The sequence below is a fragment of the Lepisosteus platostomus genome, chromosome 3, assembly GCF_059453375.1.
Source record: "Lepisosteus platostomus isolate fLepPlt1 chromosome 3, fLepPlt1.hap1, whole genome shotgun sequence".
NCBI lineage: Eukaryota > Metazoa > Chordata > Actinopteri > Semionotiformes > Lepisosteidae > Lepisosteus > Lepisosteus platostomus.
The window spans coordinates 6,592,330-6,614,878 of NC_142613.1; the positions used below are offsets into that span (position 1 = coordinate 6,592,330).

At 38.8% G+C, this 22,549-nt stretch overlaps 1 protein-coding gene across 2 annotated transcripts; it reads left to right on the forward strand.

Moving 5' to 3' along the window:
• Positions 1 to 21,878, forward strand: slc25a37 (solute carrier family 25 member 37). 2 transcript variants are annotated; one of them, XM_088624137.1, is made up of 5 exons: positions 310 to 450; positions 4,774 to 4,934; positions 12,355 to 12,583; positions 13,862 to 13,918; positions 15,318 to 21,878. In XM_088624137.1, the coding sequence occupies exons 3-5, from the start codon at positions 12,361 to 12,363 to the stop codon at positions 15,848 to 15,850; spliced, it is 813 nt and encodes a 270-aa protein (XP_088480263.1). In that variant the 5' UTR covers positions 310 to 450; positions 4,774 to 4,934; positions 12,355 to 12,360; the 3' UTR covers positions 15,851 to 21,878. The 2 variants fall into 2 exon arrangements, with proteins under 2 accessions (XP_088480262.1, XP_088480263.1); XM_088624136.1 differs by lacking the exon at positions 4,774 to 4,934 and having other exon boundaries at positions 1 to 450.
• Positions 21,879 to 22,549: the final 671 nt, after the last annotated feature.

The following is a 22,549-nucleotide window of genomic DNA, read 5'->3' on the forward strand; positions in this document are numbered from 1 at the left end:
TCCCGTACCGCTGCTATAGCACGGCGGCCTCTCTGATTGCGCGTTGTTTCAATTGGCTACTTCCCGGGCCAGCCCCGCCCCTTTCCGAAAAGCGTCCCGCCTTAGCTTGCGTTGTCTTCGCTTTCATTGGTCCACTCGAGGCACCCTGTCACGGAGTGGAATGACGTCAAGGAGGCGCTGGAAAGTGGCGATGGGTTGGCTGTGTCTGCCGCCGTTCCGCTAGTGTTTACTACCGTGTGCCTGCTTCTCTCACGCATGGAGTGGCGCAGCGACCCGGTGGCCGCAGCCTTGGAGATGTCGGAGAGCAGCGAGGGCAGGGACGGGGAGCCCTCGGAAGCCGACGGCTACGAGAGCCTTCCGCCCACCGCCTCCTTGGCGACGCACATGACAGCGGGAGCTGTGGCAGGGATACTGGAGCACAGCGTGATGTACCCCGTGGACTCTGTCAAGGTGAGGAAGTGTGCGTTATGCTTGCATGCTCACTAGCTGTCTAGTTGCCGTGTACCTCAGCCCACCGCCCCTCCCACCTCACAAGCACAAAATCGAATATTAAGCGCAAGTTGTACGCGACAGTGTTAAACGATTTTCCTGATTTCTTTTCCGCTTTAATAAATTGCCAAGCTAAAGTGCGACTTGAAGCCACTATACTTAAATTTTTTTTAAAGTTTTTTTTTAACAGAACAGCGTGGTAGAATTAAACATCTGCTCTCCTCTAAAAGTGCTTTACCTTTGCCCTCTCTGTAAACCTGATGCTTAATTGGCTGCCGCGACAGGTGAGGCACCAGACTTCGCTTAGTCATGACGGGTTGCAACTCTAGTGCCGGTAAAAGACCAAACGGGGAAGCCAGACTTGTTCTCAAAGTATCCAGGGATTATACAATCCACACATGCACGCTGCAGGCGTTCAGATCATATCCCTGCGACGGCCACCCGCAAACGGAGATCATTATTTTAAAAATGAGTAGTCCAGGCTAAGCTGACATTAGCGTGCAAGGTGATTCCTGCTTGTGTCTGGGGCAGCACAGCACACTGCCGATGAACGCTGAAGAAATAATACACTCTGAATCCAGAGTGAACGATCATGTGGCAGGCGACAGTGATGTTTTCCAAAAACAAAGGTAATTAAAATAAAAGATGGGATAACCTACTTGATCTTTTAAGAATTTCAGAGCTTTTCTTGGTGTTAAACCCATTAATGGTTTATTCATGACTCCTTCTTCTGTAGAACAGGTTTGGCACCTGGAGCCAGTGAGGTGTCCGAACTGCAATGTAGTCGATCTGAGTAATAAACCCTTTCAGTTGTTCCAGTTCTACTCTCTGGATATTCGTTTGTCTTTACTTGTGGCTTCCTCCATACTGACATTACTACTAACGCCCATCTAACAGTCTTAACAGACTTGACACATTTCCTCAAGTGGGGATGATTACAAAACGTTATTTATTTTGCTTTCCTGAAAGCTGTTTTGCTCCAATTATGTAAGGAGGCTCTCTTGAAAGTGCTAAACTCATGGCTGCTCTGTGCAGCTCTTACAGAAACAATATTTGCAGATCAGAGCTCTGCATGACACTGAAGGAAAGCCCTAATGATGAAAATCTGAATCTTTGTTCAGAGGGGAAAGAGGGGGAAAAATTCACGCTTTTCCATGATAATAAACAATTTGTCAGGAATACGGTGCACCTGTTCACACTTACAGAGAAAACATGCCTCTGGCCATTCACTGCAGCAACAACTTTCCTGTGTAGTTATATCAGGTCCATAGCTTCAGTGTTCAGACTGCAGTTGACAGGATGCTGTACTGTACATTGGCAATGAAGAATTAGTACATCATAAAACAAAGTAATCTAGGGTTGTAGGAATTTAATTTAGGTTAAAATCTCCTAGTTAGCAATTAAAACAATCGTCATAATGCAAGAACAGGGTTGGTTTTTGACTCAGTGGGATTCTTTCAGACATTGACTTAGCCTTTTCCATACTTAACGTCTGGGTTTACCAGTTCAGCGCTCTGCTGGCTGAAGTTATCAGATGCTCTGTTAGTGGATGGTTGGATGAGGTTTTTTGCAAGAGGGTAATCATTGGTGACAGTTACTAGTATAAACCTGCAAGAAAAACACTAGGAGTCTCTTGAAATATAAGCAGCAGTGCAGTGCATTAAATAAACTGCAAATCTTTGCTAAATGACTTTGCAAAAGTTAACCTTATGCAAGTCATGGGAGAGGGAGCGGAGGGACCAGAGCAGGACCAGACGATGAAACTGAAATACAAATGCAGTACGATCAGGCCTTAGTCTCTCTGCCAGTATGCAGAGAAGCAGAACATCTGGGATAAGCAGTTTTGCCATTAATAGTTATCAGGCTTGGCATTTTCTGATAATTGCATCTATAAATTAAATGATTGGGCATGGCTAGTGACCCAGACTGAATTTTGCTTATGGGGGTGGTATTCCCTTCATTTATTCACCTTCTTTCTTTCCAGAAGAAGATGAGAGAGGTTGATAACTAAAGGTGGCTGTTTGGGTCATTCTGTGCATTACACATCTTTTATCTTCTTGATCTGACCATGTCTGCAAAGCCGTTCTTGAAAGATTACAGTGAATCTCCTGCCACAGCATAAGAGGTAGTTCATCCAGACACCCACAGCTGCCTGTGTAAAGACTGGTGCTGCCTCCCATTATTTTATTGTAACCTGGTGGTTATTGTAGACGTGTTTTTATAGAATTCCATATACCTAATATATGTCTGTTGAAGGGTACTTTTTCCTTTTTCCAGTCTTCTACTACAAAAAGAAACCTTCCTGCACAGTTAAAACATTTACATTTTATATCCCCATGCAGCAAAAGGTACTGCATTAACAAGGGTTTGCATTTCATTTTCATGCATGATCTAAAATAATACCCCTCAGTCAGCCTCCACAATTGTTAGTCTTTATTTTTTTGCTGTGGTTTGTGCTTTGCAATGTGATTTACAAATACAGGGTGGTTGAAAGGATTCGTCATGTTCTAACTCTGAGACTGAGAGTGATGAGCATTGGTTTTCATCTTTTGTGTTTTAATGCCAATTCAAAAGGATAAAAAGGGCCAAAACTCTCACTGGCTGGAGAACTTAAAATATTAAAAATCAAGACTGTTTCCTTGAATAATGCTGTTGCCATTAGGAGAAGAAGTCTAGTAATGTTGTGAGTGTGGACCTACAGGAGCAGACTAAGTGACTGTGAATGCACGAATTAGGTTTTATTAGGTTTGGCAAGACAACAGTGATCTTGGATAGCTATGTCTTTATAGCCTTGTTGCGTTGAGCAGTATAGTATTCATGCCACCTGTTCTTTTAGGGTTCAGCGCCATATCGGGTCAGTCAGTCTGCTTGCTGGTTGTGCCTTCTGCTGTTTCAGCATTCCCTCATCTCCAAGTCCTCAGAAGTAGAAATGTTTACAGTGTAGCACAGAACTCGTTTGTCTTGATCAGTTCTTAAACATGCACAACACAAAGAGGAACCCAAGGTCATGTACTGAAGAAAGGTAAAAGGAAGTTGGCATTGTCTGGAAATTAAAGTTTTATGGACTTCTTAGTTTCCTTCACTGGGATGGAAACTACAGGTGACATTTTTTTCCTGCTTAAGGTTCTGTTTTGTTTTGTCTAGTTATTTTACTGTAATACTAATTACATGCCAGGAAATGTGGAGATGAAGTATCACTGATGCATCAGCCTTAAAAACAACAACAACAACAATGTTGTTTTAATGAATCAGTTAGTATGGGGAATAATCTTCAGACAGTGTCCAGCTCTGCTTAGGAAAGCTCACATCATCATCTGGTTACATAAGTGAAATTGTTGTTAGCTTAGGACCATTGCTCAAAAACTAGATGTGTGCAAAAACAGCAGCACACAGCCAGGTAGTAGTAGTAGGATGTATAATACCTAAAATCAAATTCAGCTTCTTTTTGCAATGCTTTTCAAGCTTTCCAATCAGCTGAGATCCAATCACATGCTCTCCAGAAGCACATTGAGACTGTTGCATGATTGTAGTTTGAAAGGCATTCTGGAGAAGGCCGGTGCCTAGAGATTCAGTGGGTATAGAGACTTATTCCTAAAAATCTAGCTGTGGATGTGATGCTGTGAAGTCAGGGATGAGTGTCATTTACAGGGATGCTTAAGTTTGTACTAAAAATAAAACCAATTTAACCACACTTTAAGTGTCAGGGAGATGGAAAGCAGACCTTGCCAGTCTGGTTCCCGTGACTTTAGTATTGGCCAATTGTCTGTATGAGCTCCCAGCAGCATAATTCAGCAACTTATTTGCCCAGTTGAACCTTTTTGAATTCTGCTATGAACTGTTGGGGATTTTGTATAGTTAACTTTAATTTGTCAGTATTGTAAGAAATGAAAATAACAAAAAAGTGAAAAGAGTTACAAGTTATTAGTTTGTTTAAAAGCTGAATGAAATAAAAGCATAGCTCGAACAGGAAAGCAAAACATAAGACATGGATGTAATGGCTTGTTTATTCTTACTGTAATATGACTTATATTCAGGTAAAATACTGTATGGATTAGAATATATACTGCATATACAGTATATACTGTAGTCAGAGTGAACAACACAAAAACTAGATTACAATCCCTGGAGGACTTCACTGATGGAAAAGATTTTGCAGTTATGTTTTGTACTGGAAATTCTGTGTTACAGGAAGCATTATGATAAGGAAGTAGAAGATTTAAATTTATCTGCCGTGTCTTATTTGCCTGGCACTCCTCTATTGCAAGATTATGGTTCTCATCACAGATAGACCTTTAAATGCGGAAAGCACAGACGTTTACAACGCGACATCGTCACCGAACGGGATATTCTTCAGTGGCGTATTTCTTTTCCGGGACAAATGTTATGGAATGCTCTCCAGATGATGACCACACAGCTAAGACTGAGGAATGTGACACACAATAGAGGTTTGTTATTAATGGCACATTCATCCACATCCTCTGAGCTTTTTATTCCAAGTTTTTATAGCACCTCTTGTAATGGGAATGGGAGCACAGTACAGTCAAGAAAGCTATAATTGTTTTTCTGTTTTAAAAAATAAAAGTAAAATGTAAAAGGGAATTGAAAAATTGAAATAAAGTGCTCTGATTTGAGCCCTCAATGCAGTCTACACAATGTTTTGATAGTGTACAGATATTGTATATGATTAAAGCTTGATTGCGTAGTGGAACTCTGAAGGAGTGGTTTACTGAATGTTGTATTTTCCCCTCCCAGGTCATAATGTGTATTTTCCAAGCTTAAAGTGGGGAAAAGAAAGCAGAATTCTCTTAAAAGAAAGCACAATGAATCAAGGGCTATTGCATAATTATGGAAAAGCCAGAATGAGGCAACAGGATAGGATTTCAGCAAACAGTTTTCTTTCAGACAGGAGTGGCATTGGCATTTGTCTTATGATACTGATGATATTCAAAAGACTTAAACAGTCCTGAACCTTAAAAGAAGAGAAGGATGATATGGAGGAGGAGGTTATGATGCAGATTAATGGCTTTGACAGCTAAAACGGAAGGACTGCTCCAATTATTCAGTCAGCACTTAGTGAAAAGCAAGCACCAGGTGTATTCCTGGGCAGAAGGGGACAGGAATTTGTCACACCTGTTTCTGTGTTTCATAATTTGTCCCTTGATTGCATAACTGGGTAAACATTATTGAAAATAAAGAGAAGGTTCTCCGTATAAGCTCTAATCATTTAGAGGTTTTTAGTCCTTCTGGTAAAACGAACCAGAACAAAGGCAGAAACCTTTAACAGAGCTGTATTTAAAGAGTGTTTGTGATGACGTCCCAAATTCCTGTTGCCTGATACAGTGGATGTCACTGCAGTTCAACAGATGAATGTGAAGTATGACCATCTTAAGCTTCTTTATAGCAATGAATTAACCATGGCTTGCTAGAGTCTTCTTTCTTTGATGTGAGAAATTGACAGCCAGACAAAATAATTGCATTCTGTCCTACCATTTCCTTGTCAAGTACTTATTTGGGGGGCTTAGGTCATTTTAGAATAGTCTGAGTTTCTCTTAATAGAACCATTATGTTTTAGCAAGGTTTGACTTACTGCACTGGAGATCCCTGTGGTTTGCCAATTAAAAGACATCAGTCACTCCAGAAATAAATTAAATATTGTATAAAGTTTCTGAATAACTGAGTATCTATTGCCTTTTTTGTCAGTGCTTGTGGTATATACATAAGAAAAGGTTATAAAATCATTTATTTCAATCTCTCTTAAGTTTTATAGGCTAGTAATATGATTTCAAAATGAATGGCAGATGTTAAGAAGTCATTATGTTTACATATTCATGCACTCTCTCTGTATTTGCATTTTTGCATATGCTAAGACTTGTAAGCTTCAGTAATATTGTCAGTTGTTCCTGCTTTTCATAGTTTGTAGTTTCCACCTCTAAATCAGAATCATCCATGTTGCACACAAATACATTTTACATTGAAACTTGATTTTCACTTCTGGCTTATGGATAGTGACCCATACTTTTAAAGCTGCCAAGTTTTTTCATATGCATTTAAAATGTGTATTCTGTATATCTTTGCTTACTCCTCGGTTAAATGCTTCGATTCATTGCATTGTGAGACAAAATGGTAACATCACGAGGACAGGACACTGTTTCTTTCTGATGTAACAATATGACAGTAAATCAGCTGTGGATGTCACAGCATATCTGCAGGTAGACCTGGATCTCAAATTAAGACTGCCACTACAGAGATCTTTTGCACTGAAGGCCCAATCTAGTGGTATCATGTGTTACTTTCAGGTACAGACATTGCAACCAGACTTGGTTATGAGTATGCATTTCTTTGTTTCTTCGTTAAGTTAACTTCCTCTGTGTTTCCCGCCTTGTTCTTTGGTATGTAGTTAGGAACGCTGTACACATGTATTGTGGGCTCACTGTCTCACTGCATCAGAGCTGATTAGCAAAATCTCAAAGGCAGCAACCAGCTACACATTAGGCCACTGCCATCTCTATGCCCAAGGCAGGCAGCCTTAGCTCTTGTTGGTGTCCATAAAGACTTTATAGCTTTATGAATATAAGGCCCTAAATTGCATGAAACATGATAAGGTAATTCAGAGTAGGTGAATGGGTTTGTTTAATAGTCTTGCATAAGTCCAGTGTCTTTTTTTTGGTCTGTCGGGCCAGTTCATTGCCTTTTGGGTTGGCTTTTTGAAGGCGTGGACTCTGACAGTTAGCTGTGTTTATTGGCCTGTCCCAATATTATACAGTAAATCGCTCCTTGAAGTATAATAATATAAACCCTATGAATTATCAAGAGCTAAAATGAGCATAGCTCAGACATGTACCACTGTTTATGTGGCTGTGCCAAGAACAAAGTTTCTCTGCTATGCTCTGAATGGAAGAGCCAGGACTGACTGCTGTCAGCTGTCACGTTGCTTGTTGGATTTGGACAGACAATCCCTATTCCAGACTCCTACTTTCATTCCTGCTTTTTCTACCAACCCTGATGAACAATTTTTCACTCCACTGCAAAACAGGCTTTTTGTTTCATGCTTGAAAAGGAGCTATGTGTTATGAAAAGTGAAATTTTCTCTCATCTCTTTGTAGTTAGAGAACAAGTGAAAACATAGTCATTCAACAATATATACTGTATGAGCGAGGAGCTGAAAAATCACAAGTTAAATTAATACATATTGTATTTGTCTTGCTAGTGTGACAGTTTAGGTGTAGTACAGTTACTATACTGAGGTCTCTGTTTTTATTTGAGGCTTGTTGGAGCTTGACTGTGCAATTGAGTTTATTTACAATAGGAACTGATGCATTAATAAGGAGCAAATTTTGAAATTAAAAATGTATTTTTAATCACAAGTAAAATGTATTCTTGATTTAACTCTACTTTTAAGTAAAATAAAAAATCACTACCCGCAATAAATGTTCAACTTGCCTGAGATTAGATTTATGTGTTTATTTTCATATTTTTATGATCTAATTTTGTGTCCCACAGCACCACACATTTTCAAGAATGCAAATTTTTGGTTGCTAAATGTAACTGAAATCTTGAACCTGTTGCACCACTACATTATTGGGTTTTGCAACAACAACTAAGCTGCTATAATGTTAATATGCTTTATTAGGAAGAATGGACTATGTGTTGGCAACCCTGATTCTCAAATGTAGGGTTTCTGCAGGGTTTAGTGGCATCTTGAATCAGCCCCTGAATGAAACCTAGAAAATACACTGATCTTGATATTGACCATTTAACTGGTTCAATTAAGTCACTAAAGTCACTGAAAACCTCAAGCACTGGCGGTTTGGAACTTGGTGTGAAGGTGGCCAGCACTACCAGTGGTAGTGAATATTCATGTATTCGTGATGACAGCCATAGATGCAGCACATGACCCAAAGCAGTTTTGGATTCCATGACCTTCAGAATGCCATTGTTTGTTTAGTAGAAATTTACCAATCTTTGCCATACTTAAATATGTTAGACTATAATGTGGCTAACAGCACGCATATTTTGTTCATATTTAAACAGCAGGGATTCATTTTAATTTCACTCTTTGAATAGTTCACAGCTGCACAAATCCTGGGCAAATACTGATGAGAAGAGTTTTTTGTGGAATTGTTCAGAAAGCACTCTGTTGCATTTTCTTTTAAATGATAATTATTAATATTTATAGCTTAACATTATTGTTTGTATCATAATTGTGTTTAAGTATAGTGTTGTTCATGAGCTCCATCACTTTGACTGTGAATTAATATGCTTCTTAATGTGCACATGCAAAAGGTTTTATAACTTTTATTAACTAGTGCAACTTGCGTCATAAGCCCGTCAAGAATGCATTTCCTGGAAATGATCTAAACTGTAGACAAAATGTTCTTTGTGCATGACTCAGCAAAATACATTTTCACTTTTACACAAAGTTGGGTGGAATTCGATTTTAAACAATCGGTGTTTGTAAATACAGATTTTTCACAAACGTCACCTTTAAACGTCTGATAAAAAACATTCTTAGTAGATCGTTCTAGTTGTCTTATATACTCAGGAACACCAGACCAATTTTGATTCTGGTGTTAGTACTCTGAGTTACAGTTTCTTTCATTTTCTTGCAGTAACAGTATAGGACAGACAGCACCTACGGATTTGGTTTCACCCTAAGCAGACCTTAGCGAGAGACATTCTGTACCCTGCCAAGTGGAACTACTCTTGGCTGGTTGTTCCTTTTGGTTTTTAAAATGACATAGGTCTGATTTTCACTGCCCTCTGACTTTTTATTAAATGAAGGATGCTTTACAACAATCAAGAAAATATCTTTGTTGTATACTAGAATAAAGATACTATAGTCTTAATATTATAGCCATGTTTTATGGAAAATATACTGAGCATCAATTATCACATAAAACCGCAAAATAATAATTCAATTTAGTATAAAATTACTTTTTGTAGCAGGTGCATTGCCTTATTATTGAACATGCCATAAATAAATTAATTTTGTTCAATAACATTTGCTGTCTAGTGAAAGTTTCTTGATAGTAGCTTTTGTAGGCACCATTGGAATTAATACCAGCTGTACATCTTTCACATACTGTATGCTTTGCATCAGGATGAAAATACTGTCTTGTGGATTTCTGTCCCTGTCCTCTCGTAGAGTTTGGATAAGCATATGCCTGTTGACTTGTTTTTAAGCCCTAGTTGCTAAATTTGTCCCTGAATCTCCCACAGATGATAGGGCTCAGGTGTGACAAGTAGGGCTTCCACAGCATAATTGCCACTTTTCATCTTGCTAGAAAGTCGCTGTTGTACAAGCAGCATCATGAAATGAGTTGATCTACTAGACTGTTGTCTTGTGAGTATGAGATGCAGGAAGAGTTGCAGGTAAGGTCCTGGAACTTGATTAGTAGAGCTCCAGACAGGTAGGTTAACATTAATCATTGCACGTAAGTTTTGTTGAGATTGCCCAGACCCTCAAGTGTATACCTCCCCATCAGTTGTGCACAATAGTTAGAATATGTTTGTACATATGTGTTGCTGAACTCCATCAACAATACAGTGATGTAGTACTGACAGAAAAAAGTATTTTCTGATTTTTATGCAGTTGTTTTTACATCTTTTCAGTGTAAAATATTTGGAGTATTGGCAAAGAAGCATAAGGAAACTTTGCTTCCTCTTTTGTTGCCACATTTAGCTCACAGCTGTTTGGGTTCAATCTTTAAAAAAAAATCTAGATTATCGTCAAAACAATGACACTCAAAATTATATCTTGTTAGTCACTTCAGGAGCTCTGGAGGTAAAACTCCTGATGCAGATTTTCTAGGCAGTTTAGTTAGAAAACAACTGGAAAAGTTACTCATCAGCTATGCAGAGGATTCAGTAAAAGTTTATTCTTCCATTTTGCTAACATCTGATATAAAAGCATCATGGTACAATATGTTCCACTGGTTCTCTCTGCTTACTTGGATGTATTGTTATACTTGGCATTTCACCCTGAGTTATACACTAGTTTAATTAGCTAATATTTTCCCCATTAGAGTCTGCCTATACCTCATGTCTCACACTGGCAAGGTTTGCTCTGTGACCATAATGTTAAGCTTTGTTCAAAAGTGTGGCGGGGCTTTTTACTCTTCTCAATTTGTGAAATCCCTGTCTTTTTATTTTAGTCACACAACTTTTAAGTTGATTAATCATTTTCTAAATTATGCCTTTAAACTGATTTTCATTTCTAAATCGTTTTGTGGTCATGGAGGTTCACAGAAATGTGTTCCCTGTACAAGAAAAGGATAGAAAAACTGAAGAAGACATGTAAACGCTTTTAGTCTTGGTGGCCGATTACCTTTAATACTTTCTCTGCACAGCTGTCAGGAGGGTTTCATGTGATGTTGCCTAAAAACAAGGGCTGTTTAAATGCATCCGCCTAGCCTTTGGAAGCCCTTAGTTTGTATTTGTAAAGCTGTAAACCTAGGACAGCTTCGACGTTGGCCATTGGCAGCTACAGTATTTACAGTAATAGATTTTTTCTTTCTAGAGCAAAGCTTTGAGTACTACACACATGGCCTTCTTCCAGGGTGCACAGCAGTATCATATCTAGTTCATCTGGGAACTGAGGATATGGATGGGCTTTCAGTCCTGTTGCGAAGTTTCAGCCACACAGTTGAGAATGGAGAGGAACTCGTTTCTAAGATTCATTCAAGAATTGCTTAACCATATGACTGAATGGAAAAGGTGATGCAACACTGCTAGTCAGAGTCTGTGCCAGTGTATTGGAACAGCCCTTTGCCTTTGTACTTTATCACTGTGCATTTGTAACGAATCCTTTGCTACGTAAAAACCTGGGAAATGGTCAAAACAGACAAATCAAAAAATACTAGATCTTAATAATCCTTTACATGATGTTGATTTACATTAGGAATCAAAATGAAGCACAAATAGCCATTTTATCTGGGGCTATTTAATTGTTGTATAAATCCTAACAAAAATGTGTTTTGCTAAAGGAGCCCATGTCATGTACTGACAAACTATAGGTACGAATATCTTTAATTTATTTGAGCACTTGGAATTATCTTCCTGCTATTATTCTTTTATTCATTATATTCTTATTGTTTCATCATTACTCTTCATTAATAACTAATTTTGAAATTATTTATTTTCTGTAGTTTGTTATGAAATTACAGTTATGGAGTTATATGGATTAATTTGCAAACAACTGTTTACTTTATCACAAACTGTACCTCAGCCATTGCTGAAAGGGTGTGATAAGGACAAGAAAGGCTTTAACCCAGCCCTTGGTAAACTGTCATGTGTTCTTGTTACTGATTAGCCCGGTATCTGCTAACACCAAGCGTTTCTGACTTGCGCAGGACTAGTATCTAAAATATCCAGGTTCCACTGGTGAACGATAGCAGCATCCTTCTTGTTCTTTAAAGTACGTTGAGGTCAAGTGTTATAATTTTGCAATTTAAACTGTCATGCAGTGTGTCTGTAGTATTTAGTATTTATTCATATCCTAATTTGAAAAGTCAGTTTTGTGATTACTACTTTTTCTTACATTTATTAATGCATGATGTCTTCTACACATTACTACCCAAGAAATAAGATGAGATAATGAGGTGTATTAAGCCTCCACAGTTACCAAACGCCAAGAACTTTCTTTTGCTACTCTCTGTAATATTTCAGTCAAAGCCTATTTACAGTACATTGGTGCCAGCCCTGAGCTACAGCAAACTAATTAGCAACTAATGTTTTTTTATTTAATTTTTTAATCTTCGAAAACATTTACCCCTCGCCTGTCCCTCTCTCCCCGCTCATACTCTTCTCTGCCACCCTCCCCTGTTCTCTCTCTCTCTTTCCTCCCATCCCTCCATCTTCGTGCAGACACGGATGCAGAGTCTGCAGCCAGACCCAAAGGCCCAGTACCGCAGCGTGCTCGAGGCCCTGCGCAGGATGATGCACGCGGAGGGACTCCTGAGGCCCCTAAGAGGCCTCAATGTCACCATGCTGGGTGCCGGCCCGGCCCACGCCCTCTACTTTGCCTGCTACGAGAGAGTGAAATGCTCGCTGAGTACCATCATCCAGAATGGCGGCAACAGCCATGTGGCTAACGGTATGTCCTTCGCAGAGTGTGCACTCTGGATATTTGACTTTTGTCACACGGTCTTCTACTATAGCTCCAATAAATGTTGAATGCTGTGTTATCTCTCTGTAGTGCGGTCAATGATATGATACATGGCAGGAAAGCCTTCTGACCCATGGTGAAAGTTAGAGGCAATTTTGTGCCTTGTGCTTAAGGTATAGGAGAGACAAATTTGCCTGTGATTCACTATGCATTTCCTCCCTGCCCTCTTGTCAAGAGTGCAAGAGTCACAGGCCTGCAGGACCTTGAAATGGTGGTTATTTAGACTACTTATGTCAATTATATTAGAACATTTAACACCTGCTATTTCTAAAAATGCAAGTGCTGTAGAATAGTGCAAATGCAAGTAAAAGGAAAAAAAGAGTCGAGCCAATCTAAACAGTAGTACCTACACAATCATGAAAACAGAGGTTCCCTCCTTAACAGAAAGATCGGTTTGCTAGCTGCTGGTGTTGAGAATATCAAAAGTAATTTACTTGGTTTCTTGGACTGTAATGGTACTATTGTGGTCACCGTTAGGTCAAAAGGAGTCCGTCACCAACTGCCCTGACTCCTTTTGATCGAAACATCTTATACACTTCACTCCAAAACGTATTTCCCTCAGGATAGTCAGTGATATCTGTGTAAAGACGTGAAGTGGTCAGCCAGGTCTCAGTCACAGCTGACTCTGTATTGTCTATGAGATGGTCGTTCAGAATGCAATCACACTGTTATATCACTATTCATCTGCTCCCACAAGCAAGCAGCTTGAGCCGCTCTTGAGATCACAAAGCAGTTTTCATGAAATTCTTTGTCTCCCTATACCTGCTCAGAGAACTAAGAAAACATCTTCTGATGATGTCTTTATTAGAAAGACTGACAATGCCAATATTTAGAGATTCTAACATTTTGTAAGAAAAAATTGCTATGCTGTAGTTTAAAGTACTGTAGAATCAATCCTACATAATTTATATCCTTTTCAGAATTTGCAAGTTCAGATTATTTTTATTTATTTGTTTGGATCAGTTACTGTTTTCTAGATGTAGGTTTGTATTTTTCAGTGCTGATCCACCAGTAAGAGTCTCGCTAATCTTCTGGTTGTCATTTCACTTGAGCTATTAATTAGCTCATATCTGGTCCAGGTTAAGATTTGTTCTGGACTCGCCAAGTGTCAAGTGTCTTGAGGAGTGAATCTGAAGGACAGTGCAGGAAATGCTCTAGCGTGTGCCTGGTCCACCTGGTTATTGTTGTTTCTTGTGTTCCTGGCAGGAATTGCTGGTAGTGTCGCCACAGTGCTCCACGATGCAGTGATGAACCCAGCAGAAGGTATTGTAAAGAAAGGTTCATTACAGTACTTCCAGGCTGGTCTCCTTCAGCTCTGCAGTTAGCGCTGTTGCTTTGTGTTGTAGTGGAAGTTGAATGGAGCAGACAGAGGTTCGTCTTTGTGCCTTGAATTGAATTGTTCTGAGCTCCACATCCATTGAGGAGCTTTTTAAAGCAATGATGGGCAAGAACAGTTTTCACATGGGTCAGGTTTTACGTGTGTTTTTCAATGATGGAGAGAACATACTGTAAAAAGTTTAGTGTCCAGACAATCAGATCAATTACATAATTAAGATGAGAGGTGGAATAAAGCCCAGAGGGTCCACGACCTTTGGGAATTAGAATTTCCCAAGCCTCATTTAATCGTAAGAGGCCCCGACTAGCTCTGTTGGTAGAGCATGAGACTCATAATCCCAGGGTAGTGGGTTCATGCCCAACCTCCAACATGGAGGACCTGGCACCTGAGATCCCGTACAAAAACTAATGTTACAGAACGGCAACAGGATGTTGCTACTGTACCCCTATATTCTGGAAGGCATAATGGGAAAACATCCATCCATCCATCCATCCATCCATCCATCCATTTAATCATAAAATTAAGCCTGCATGATTTTAGGAGCTAAAAACAGCAAAAAAGTTACACAACTTTAGTTTTTATAACTGAAACTTTCAAAGTTCCAACTTCAGTTTGCATTTACCTTTATTGAAAATTCAGTGTGGCAAAGTGACAGAAGACAATCTGTTCCGTGGATGTGAAATAAAATAGCTTTGATGTGGATTAAAATAACTTCGTATTCTGTACCCGCACTGTATCCGCAGAGAAACCTTCTCAGAATGGTTTCCTACTGCCACCTACTGACCTGAATAGCTTGTGTATGTACTTATGTACAGTATGTCTGCCTTAGCCATAATTCTTGCATGAACAGTACAGATTGACACTGCCTGTTGCATGACGTACTGGAGTAAGCGTGCATGTCCTAGGTCTAAAAATAATATAAATAGGAAATTTTAAGCTTAAATAAGTGATAAAGCTAAACCTAGTCTGAAAAATTAAAGTGGCACCCTAATGGCACTTAAACATAGTACAGTACATTATTGTATTACATTACCTATTTAGATGTACTTAGGAAGTACAAAACATGTTTTACTAACATGATTATTTATTATTTGTAAATAGTCACATGTAAATAATATTATTTGTAAATAGTTACTTGTGAATAATATTTGAGTCACATAATACCCAAACTGGATGGACAAAAGGAAATGATGGGATCTGACACTGTAAAGGATGATAATATTTTCCAGAACTGGAGGTACTTGAAAGTTTTTTTTTTCTTGTTGCTTTGTTCTGAATGTGATGCCTGGCATGATCTCAACTGCTCACTCCCCCCGGTCATTGCAGTGGTGAAGCAGCGGATGCAGATGTACAACTCTCCCTACCGAGGGCTGTGGCACTGTGTGACCACAGTACACCGGACCGAAGGCCTGGCTGCCTTCTACCGCAGCTACAGCACGCAGCTCACCATGAACATCCCCTTCCAGGCCATTCATTTCATCACCTACGAGTTCATGCAGGAGCGCCTCAACCCGCAGAGACAGTACCAGCCGCAGACCCACATCGTTTCCGGCGCCTTGGCCGGGGCCGTGTCTGCAGCCGCCACCACCCCCCTGGACGTCTGCAAGACCCTGCTGAACACGCAGGAGAACGTGGCGCTGAGTTCGCTGAACATCAGCGGGCACCTCACGGGCATAGCCAATGCCTTCAGAACGGTGTACCAACTGGGCGGCGTGCCCGCTTTCTTCAAGGGCGTGCAGGCCCGCATCATCTACCAGATGCCCTCCACCGCCATTGCCTGGTCGGTCTACGAGTTCTTCAAATACTTCCTCACCAAGCACCAGCAGGAGAGGGGCAGCGCGGGACCAGCGCCCACCTGATGCGGGCTCAGGCCCATCGGCGGCACCCACCTTGCCCACACTGGGTCCTGTTGTGAGGAAGGTTAGCAGGTGGCTTCAAGTTTGTCGTTTTTGTTGTTGATTTGTGTTCCGTCTGTGTTGCTGTTGCGTGTGTGGGCAAAAAGATGGAGTTACAAAGTGTTGGGAAGCCACTTGGGAGTGAAAGCAAGGAGAGGGCTTTTTGATGGGAAAGGCAGGCCTAGCTGGGCGATCATTTCTTTGTGTTCAAGGCAGAACCCTTCAGCAGAACACTCCTGTTCCCTCCCATTTAATTCTTCTTGTCAGAAGGTGTGCTATTACAAAGCGCTGAAAAACACAGCAATGTAACAAAACTCTTAGGATTTCATATGTGAAAAAATGTAAGAAAATGGCTTTAAACCTTTCACAGTAAAGGCTGGTTTTACACGGGCACACATGCCTGCATACTCCCATCGTTACTCCCTACCCCTCTTCCAAACGGAGTTGCAATGTCACATAGTTATTTATGTAAATATAGAGGTTTGTTGATTATTTTATTGGATTTAAAATGTGGGAAGAAATATATTTTTCTTTGGGCCAAATGTTTCAACTTCTACAATCAGACACTGGCCTATTTGTACATTTTTGAATGGCCATTTATTTAATGTCCGTTGAATTTCATACATTCCTTAGCCTTGCACCATAATCTGTCTTCAATCAAGTGCCTACAATTCCACTTGCAGCTTTCTTTGACTTCAGAAAGGATGCTTCTATCCATATTTTCACAATCTTTACTGTGGCCCATCAGTGCACTACTTATTCTGTAATATTTTATTGGATAAGATGTAGGTTGTATATACAATATAAAACACTGCCAAACAACACGGCAAAACTGAACAAATGTCAAATTTGACTATATTTATTTAATTTTAAAAGTTGAATTATTGTTCTGTTTTAACGGGATATGAAGGCTACTTCAGACAGGGTTTTGTATACATTTCTTATTAGTGTAGCAGAGCAGAATGTGAATGATGTGGTGGTTTAACAGACCCACACATTTTCCTGGTGGTTTTGTTGATGTTTTGGCTTCCTTGTAAGCAGTTAAGTGAAGTGGTTACTTTTTGTTTTGTCTTATCTGAAGATGCCATCTTTGAACATGCATGTTGTAAAGCTATCAAAATATGAATCAAACTTAAAATCACAATATGCTTTGTCCAGCACTGAAACATTCAGTTGACACTGACACTGTTTTGTTTTATAGATCACTAATCCTGGCAGGAATTCTTCCTTTCTCTTTACCTTCCCAAGACCAAGTGTCCTAACCTTTTGCAGTGTGTCAGTGCAGTTCCCACGTTGCATTCCTGTTATGCCTGCACACATCCGGAAACCATTTCATTGTCTTTCGAGAAGTGCACTTCTTTCTTGTTTAATCAGCCATGTTTTTGCAGAAACGTCCTACATAACATTTGGATAGATGATTAGACAAGGACTCTTTGTTTCTTTGACGTTTGTTTAAATGTATTGGAATCATGCACAGGACCTTCTTGTCTAAATCATGTGTACAAGAAGTATAGCACAGAGGTGTAGCTCAGTAACTTCAATTTTTATAGAACTAACCATGTTGCAATGCAGGTCCCAGCTGGGCCGTGTGTTATTAATTGTTTATTTTCACGATAGCAGCACGCAGCAAGCGCACATCAATCCCAAAGGCAGAAGTGGAGTTTGACAGCAAGAGAATAGCACAGCTTTCCGATTTGCTGCTCTCAAAGGCTGAAGTATCATACCAAGTGTTACCGTGCCTTGAATCTCGGCCTCTTGCCATTCTTGAACTTTGTTGCTTTTGTGTGCACATATTCACAATTTGCAAGGAGATCAGGTTGTAAACCACTGCCTTATGACGGGACTGTGAATACCAGGTGGTAGAGAACTGAGGCAGAATGGTTGGCAGAACTGTTTTGTTTTTTCTTTCTTCCCATATGCTCTGCTTCACTCAGGTTCCCCTAGCTCTTCTCTCCAGATCACTCTCAGGTCTCCAGAGAGACATTTAGACTTTGTACTGTGCCTAGTGCCACAGGAGTAATTGACTTCATGCTTGATTTTTTAAAATGGTCATTTTATTCATTTCTAACATTCTTGAAGGTATTGTTCTACTAAAATACTAAAATATATAGCTATATATTTTGAGTATTTGAGTAGCTGCATTGATTTTTTCTGTGCAGCCAGCAGTATCCAAGTCATGCACAACTGCTTTAGAATATTGCTGTCACCTCACCCTTCATAGTCATATGTAAAGCACAAAGAAGCAACCTCAAGGAAACCCCATTCGCTGATGTAAATGTTTTTATTATAAAATGGTTTCTGGACAGTGCTTAAGTGGCGGTGGCTCGGTGTTACAGTAAATCAAGATTCGGGTCCGATCCGACAGACCCTTCTAGTTTCTTCTGAAGCGTAGCAAAAAAAATTGATCAATTAACTTTGTATGAAGATATTTAGTTTCAAAAGGCTTTCGCTTTCTGTGACTCCATGTTCTGAAAGTCACAGAAGCGTAAGCCAAAGAAAGCTAGCATTTCTTGTGCTTTGCACAAAAATCAGGCTTTTCATTTAGTAAGGAGATTAGAAGTTTTTTCATAGAAGATTGTAATGTTTTCTAATATTCTGGCTTCTTAATACCCAATAATGTTGTTGATTTTTGTTTCAAATCCCCAAGTTAACATGAACTGTTGTATAATGCTTTAAGATGTAGTACTGTAGAGTGAAATGTCTTGGTCATTGTCTGTCACAGCATTTGAATCATGATCTCATCTTCTCTTTTCTTTTTTTTTCTGTTAATTTGTATCTTTGATGTACATTGTTTTACAGTGCTATGCTTATGATTTTATTTGAATTCTGCATACAGTATGCTTACAGTAGACAAGGACAGATTTTTTTCTGTGAACAAAATAGATTAAAAATAGGTTCACCAGGCTCTGCAAACAGAGCTTGCTTACGTCAATCTGCTTTTATTTTGCTTCTTACATGCTTTATTACCTTGTATAGTATGAAAGTAATACACATTTGTTTTTGTTTTTTTATTAAGAATATTTTTTAATAAACAGAATCCTTTCTTGATTTTCTTATTAGATTTTCACCTTTCAAAAAGGGTTCTTTCAAAAAGGAAGAAATTAAACATTTTATCTTATTTAAAACTGTCACAGTATATGACAGTTACAATTTCTAAAAAACATTAAGAAATGAGCAATTCCCTCCATATTCTGGTACATGGAATTTTAATAACGAGATGCGGTGTGTGTCTCTATACTTGTCTATAGGTTGTGTAGATGTTCCCCAGTGACTTATTTTTGCTCTTTGTTTTTAAAGGGATGCTTAGGACAGACGATGTGACTTGCATAAAACATACAAATCCTTTATAACATATACATAAATACACCGATACAAATACTATATTGTTCATCCCGTAAAATACCAATGCTCTTAAAAAGCTCAATGACCTTAGCGCTGTGTTTTTAACAAGAAGAGGTGGATGCCAGTGGCTGTTCAAGTTACAAACCCTAGAATGTTGCTTGCCGCTGTTGTTTACAAGCCAGAGTTTGAATCTGATTTGTGCTTCTTTCCTGGCAGTTGAGACAGACATTTCTTTTCAGATGGACTTGAAATTTGTATATACTCATGGCATTGCTCAGATGCATTTGAGCCAGCTCTGTGGTAAATTTCCTTTTATAAATCAGTTCTCCAGGCTGAGCATTTTTCTTTCTCGCTGCCTAACAGTAATGGTGTTCACTTATCTCTGACTCATTTTGCAGTATATAAGAAAGCTGTTTCAGTATTTTGCCTACATGCAAAAGAACATTAAATGTGACAGTAGGGAAGCTGTGGATAATGGGCACAAAAGCTTATAATGTGCACAACAATTACTGAGCATGCATCTGTTCTTTAATGTTTTTAACCTCTCCAGGTGTGAGGGAGAGAGAGGGAGATAGAAAAGATATAAAGCACAGGAGAACACAGGACAGAGCAGGTGAAAAAGGGTCCAATGAAGGCAGATCTGGAGGGGAGGTGTGAACAGCTGAAATTTGTAATTGATTGGAGAGGTTCTCAAAAGCAGTCACTGAGAGAAGGGAAAATTGTGATCCATGTTTAGGATAATGTTGGCTTCTGCCGTTTTTTTGGGAGTGAGAGCCCTGAAATCCCCATAAAAGTATATAGACTGATCTGTGAAATTATGGCTGGGAGAAATGAAATAGGTGATTGACTTGTACGGATCTCATTTATACTGATAAACATTTATATTGATCATTTTCAATATTTTGAAGTAATATAAATATTTAGATCTATTACCAAGTTAAAGAGATTGGACAGCTGCCTTGAGGTGAATAATGGCGACTTAATTATGAAAAGAAAATAGTGTTTAATGAAGACATTTCAAAATACTAGCTAAACCTTTCAAAAAATGAAAAAAATTAAAGTGACTAGCATAAATTTCACTTACAGAATGAACAAATTCTAAAAGATTGTCATTTTAGTCTAAGTACAGTATTTGTATTTATTAACTTATTCATCTTCAGAAGTCTCTCCACAGAGTACGACTTGAGCAGGATAGCAGTCTATGTCAAAGCATTGGACAAGATGACAGTGTAGAACTGCTGATCAAACCTAGCCAGTATACCTCTGAGAGGTGAGAGAACAAGCAGCTGAACTCAGAGGGAGCACTCCAGCTCCAGTCCAAGACACATCTGGACTCAGGAGCTTTGAGGCACCAGTGCTAACTGCTGTGCCCCCATGCCACCGTCTAACTGTAGTTAGTTTTACCTCTGAAATTGTAGTTTTGTCTTTAAGCTTTCCAAATCAAATAACCTTTAACTCTGTTGGGCTGTTCCCCATACAAAATGAGAACATGCTGATTTAGAAAGGAACTGGAATTGCACCAATACTTGGTTTATCGAATCAATCTGAAGATGTATAGCACTCCAATTAGTTCTGGTAACATTTTTTACCCATTTGAAATCATTTACAAAGCAAGTTTTTCAAATGATTCTTCCTATGCCCTGTTAAACCATTTCTGTTTTCCTTTATTAAATATTTTTTCCTGTCTTTTATTTCAGTTCAAAAGTGTACTTATAGCAGCATAGTGGAACAGAGAATTCAAAGGCTAATGATTTGTTCCAAGAAGCTTAGCTAAGCAGCACGTGCTTCTGTAAAATTGTAAAACTCTTTAAAAGCTTTATGTTTGTGCTTGTGTTTGGGATCTACATTAGACAAAATGTCGTTCTGTTTTTGTTCTTTTTCAGAAGCCCTGTGATCATGTGGTCGTCTAGGCACTAGTTAAGAAATCACTAGGCAGACATCATCTTCTAAATTGATATTGTCTATGTGGAAATTTAGTATTGTTACTTTCTATCACATTTGTAACATTTTTGAGTGACAAAAATACACTAATGGGCAATACACTTTGTGAAATAAAGGTATAACATCCCATTTTCATCCTGAAATATTATCCTCTTGGATATTTGACATTGTCAAAGACCTTGCATTCTTTTTACCTGTGTTTAAACACGGTAATATAAAGGGTGGAGCTTTTTATATGTGTGTGTGTTATATGTGCCTTCATTCTTAATGTTAAGCTGCCTCTTGACAGCATTTTCTATCCAAGTATCAAATAACACATCAAGCCTTCCTTCTAACTTGAAATTTTAATGCATTTCATTTTTATGCATGTGGATGGGAAACCGTGTTTTACAGGTTGAAATTGTTCTATTTTTCTTAAACAGGCATCTGGACTGAACATTTAAGATTCATCATGTACAGGGAGATATTTAAATATATATATAATATTTGGTTCTATTTTGATCTCATGTTTTTCGCTGCTTTCTGAAACGCACACGAAGGAGGGGGGAAATAGTGTTTTTTTTAATAATGCCGTCTAGATTCTGAAAAAGATTGTATTCAGAATCTAGGTGAAGAAAAACTAAATAAGGATACAGATATTTAATGATTGTGTAATGCTGCTACAAATGTAACACTGGAGCTTTACAAAAAAATAAGATGAGGAATCTCATGAATCTCTCGTGTCTTTATTTCATTTTTGAGATTACGTTTGGGCAAGGGTCTGAAATGCATCAGAAATGCTGTATAATTCCACATTAATTCCACCATGATCTAAAAACCCTTAGTCATGCTTAATGTGAAGCCAGTGGCATCCTGTCCTCCCACGATGGACAGGTGTTTTGACAGTTCAGCAGGGGTACAGTATGTACTTTAGGACTGGGCTTATGAACATTTTGGGAACTCTAATCACTCTAATCCAATCAAGTACCTCTTGATGTCACTGTAGAACAACTACACTTTAGAGTTAAAAATGTTTGAGATGGAAAGTGATGATTAGCAATCATAGAAAGTAGAGTAATACACACTTTCCTGTATTTTAGATGCAAAACTGTACAAGTCATTATATAGTTAGTTAATTAATTTTATCATTTGTTATGAGCACTGCTTACAGATTAATAACCACGATTAACATATATGTAAACTTAAGGTGTCACTGAACACTGAGATGTGTGCTGTAGCAGTTGTGTGCGTTTTTCACACTCCAAGCCCAGACCTACATTAGTTATCCATGTGCTGTGCAAAGAACTCTTCTTGTACCAGTACATCACTTATTTTTACATTCACTTCATGCTTATTATTATTCGCTCAACATTGTGGGATTTTGTGATTCTAATAAAAGTT

Excerpts from the sequence above, each read along its gene's own strand:
- slc25a37 (XM_088624136.1), top strand. The coding sequence starts at position 256 with ATGGAGTGGCGCAGCGACCCGGTGGCCGCAGCCTTGGAGATGTCGGAG. Across the intron at positions 451-12,354 it reads ACCCCGTGGACTCTGTCAAG|ACACGGATGCAGAGTCTGCA; the intron begins GTGAGGAAGTGT and ends ATCTTCGTGCAG. Across the intron at positions 13,919-15,317 it reads AGTGATGAACCCAGCAGAAG|TGGTGAAGCAGCGGATGCAG; the intron begins GTATTGTAAAGA and ends CGGTCATTGCAG.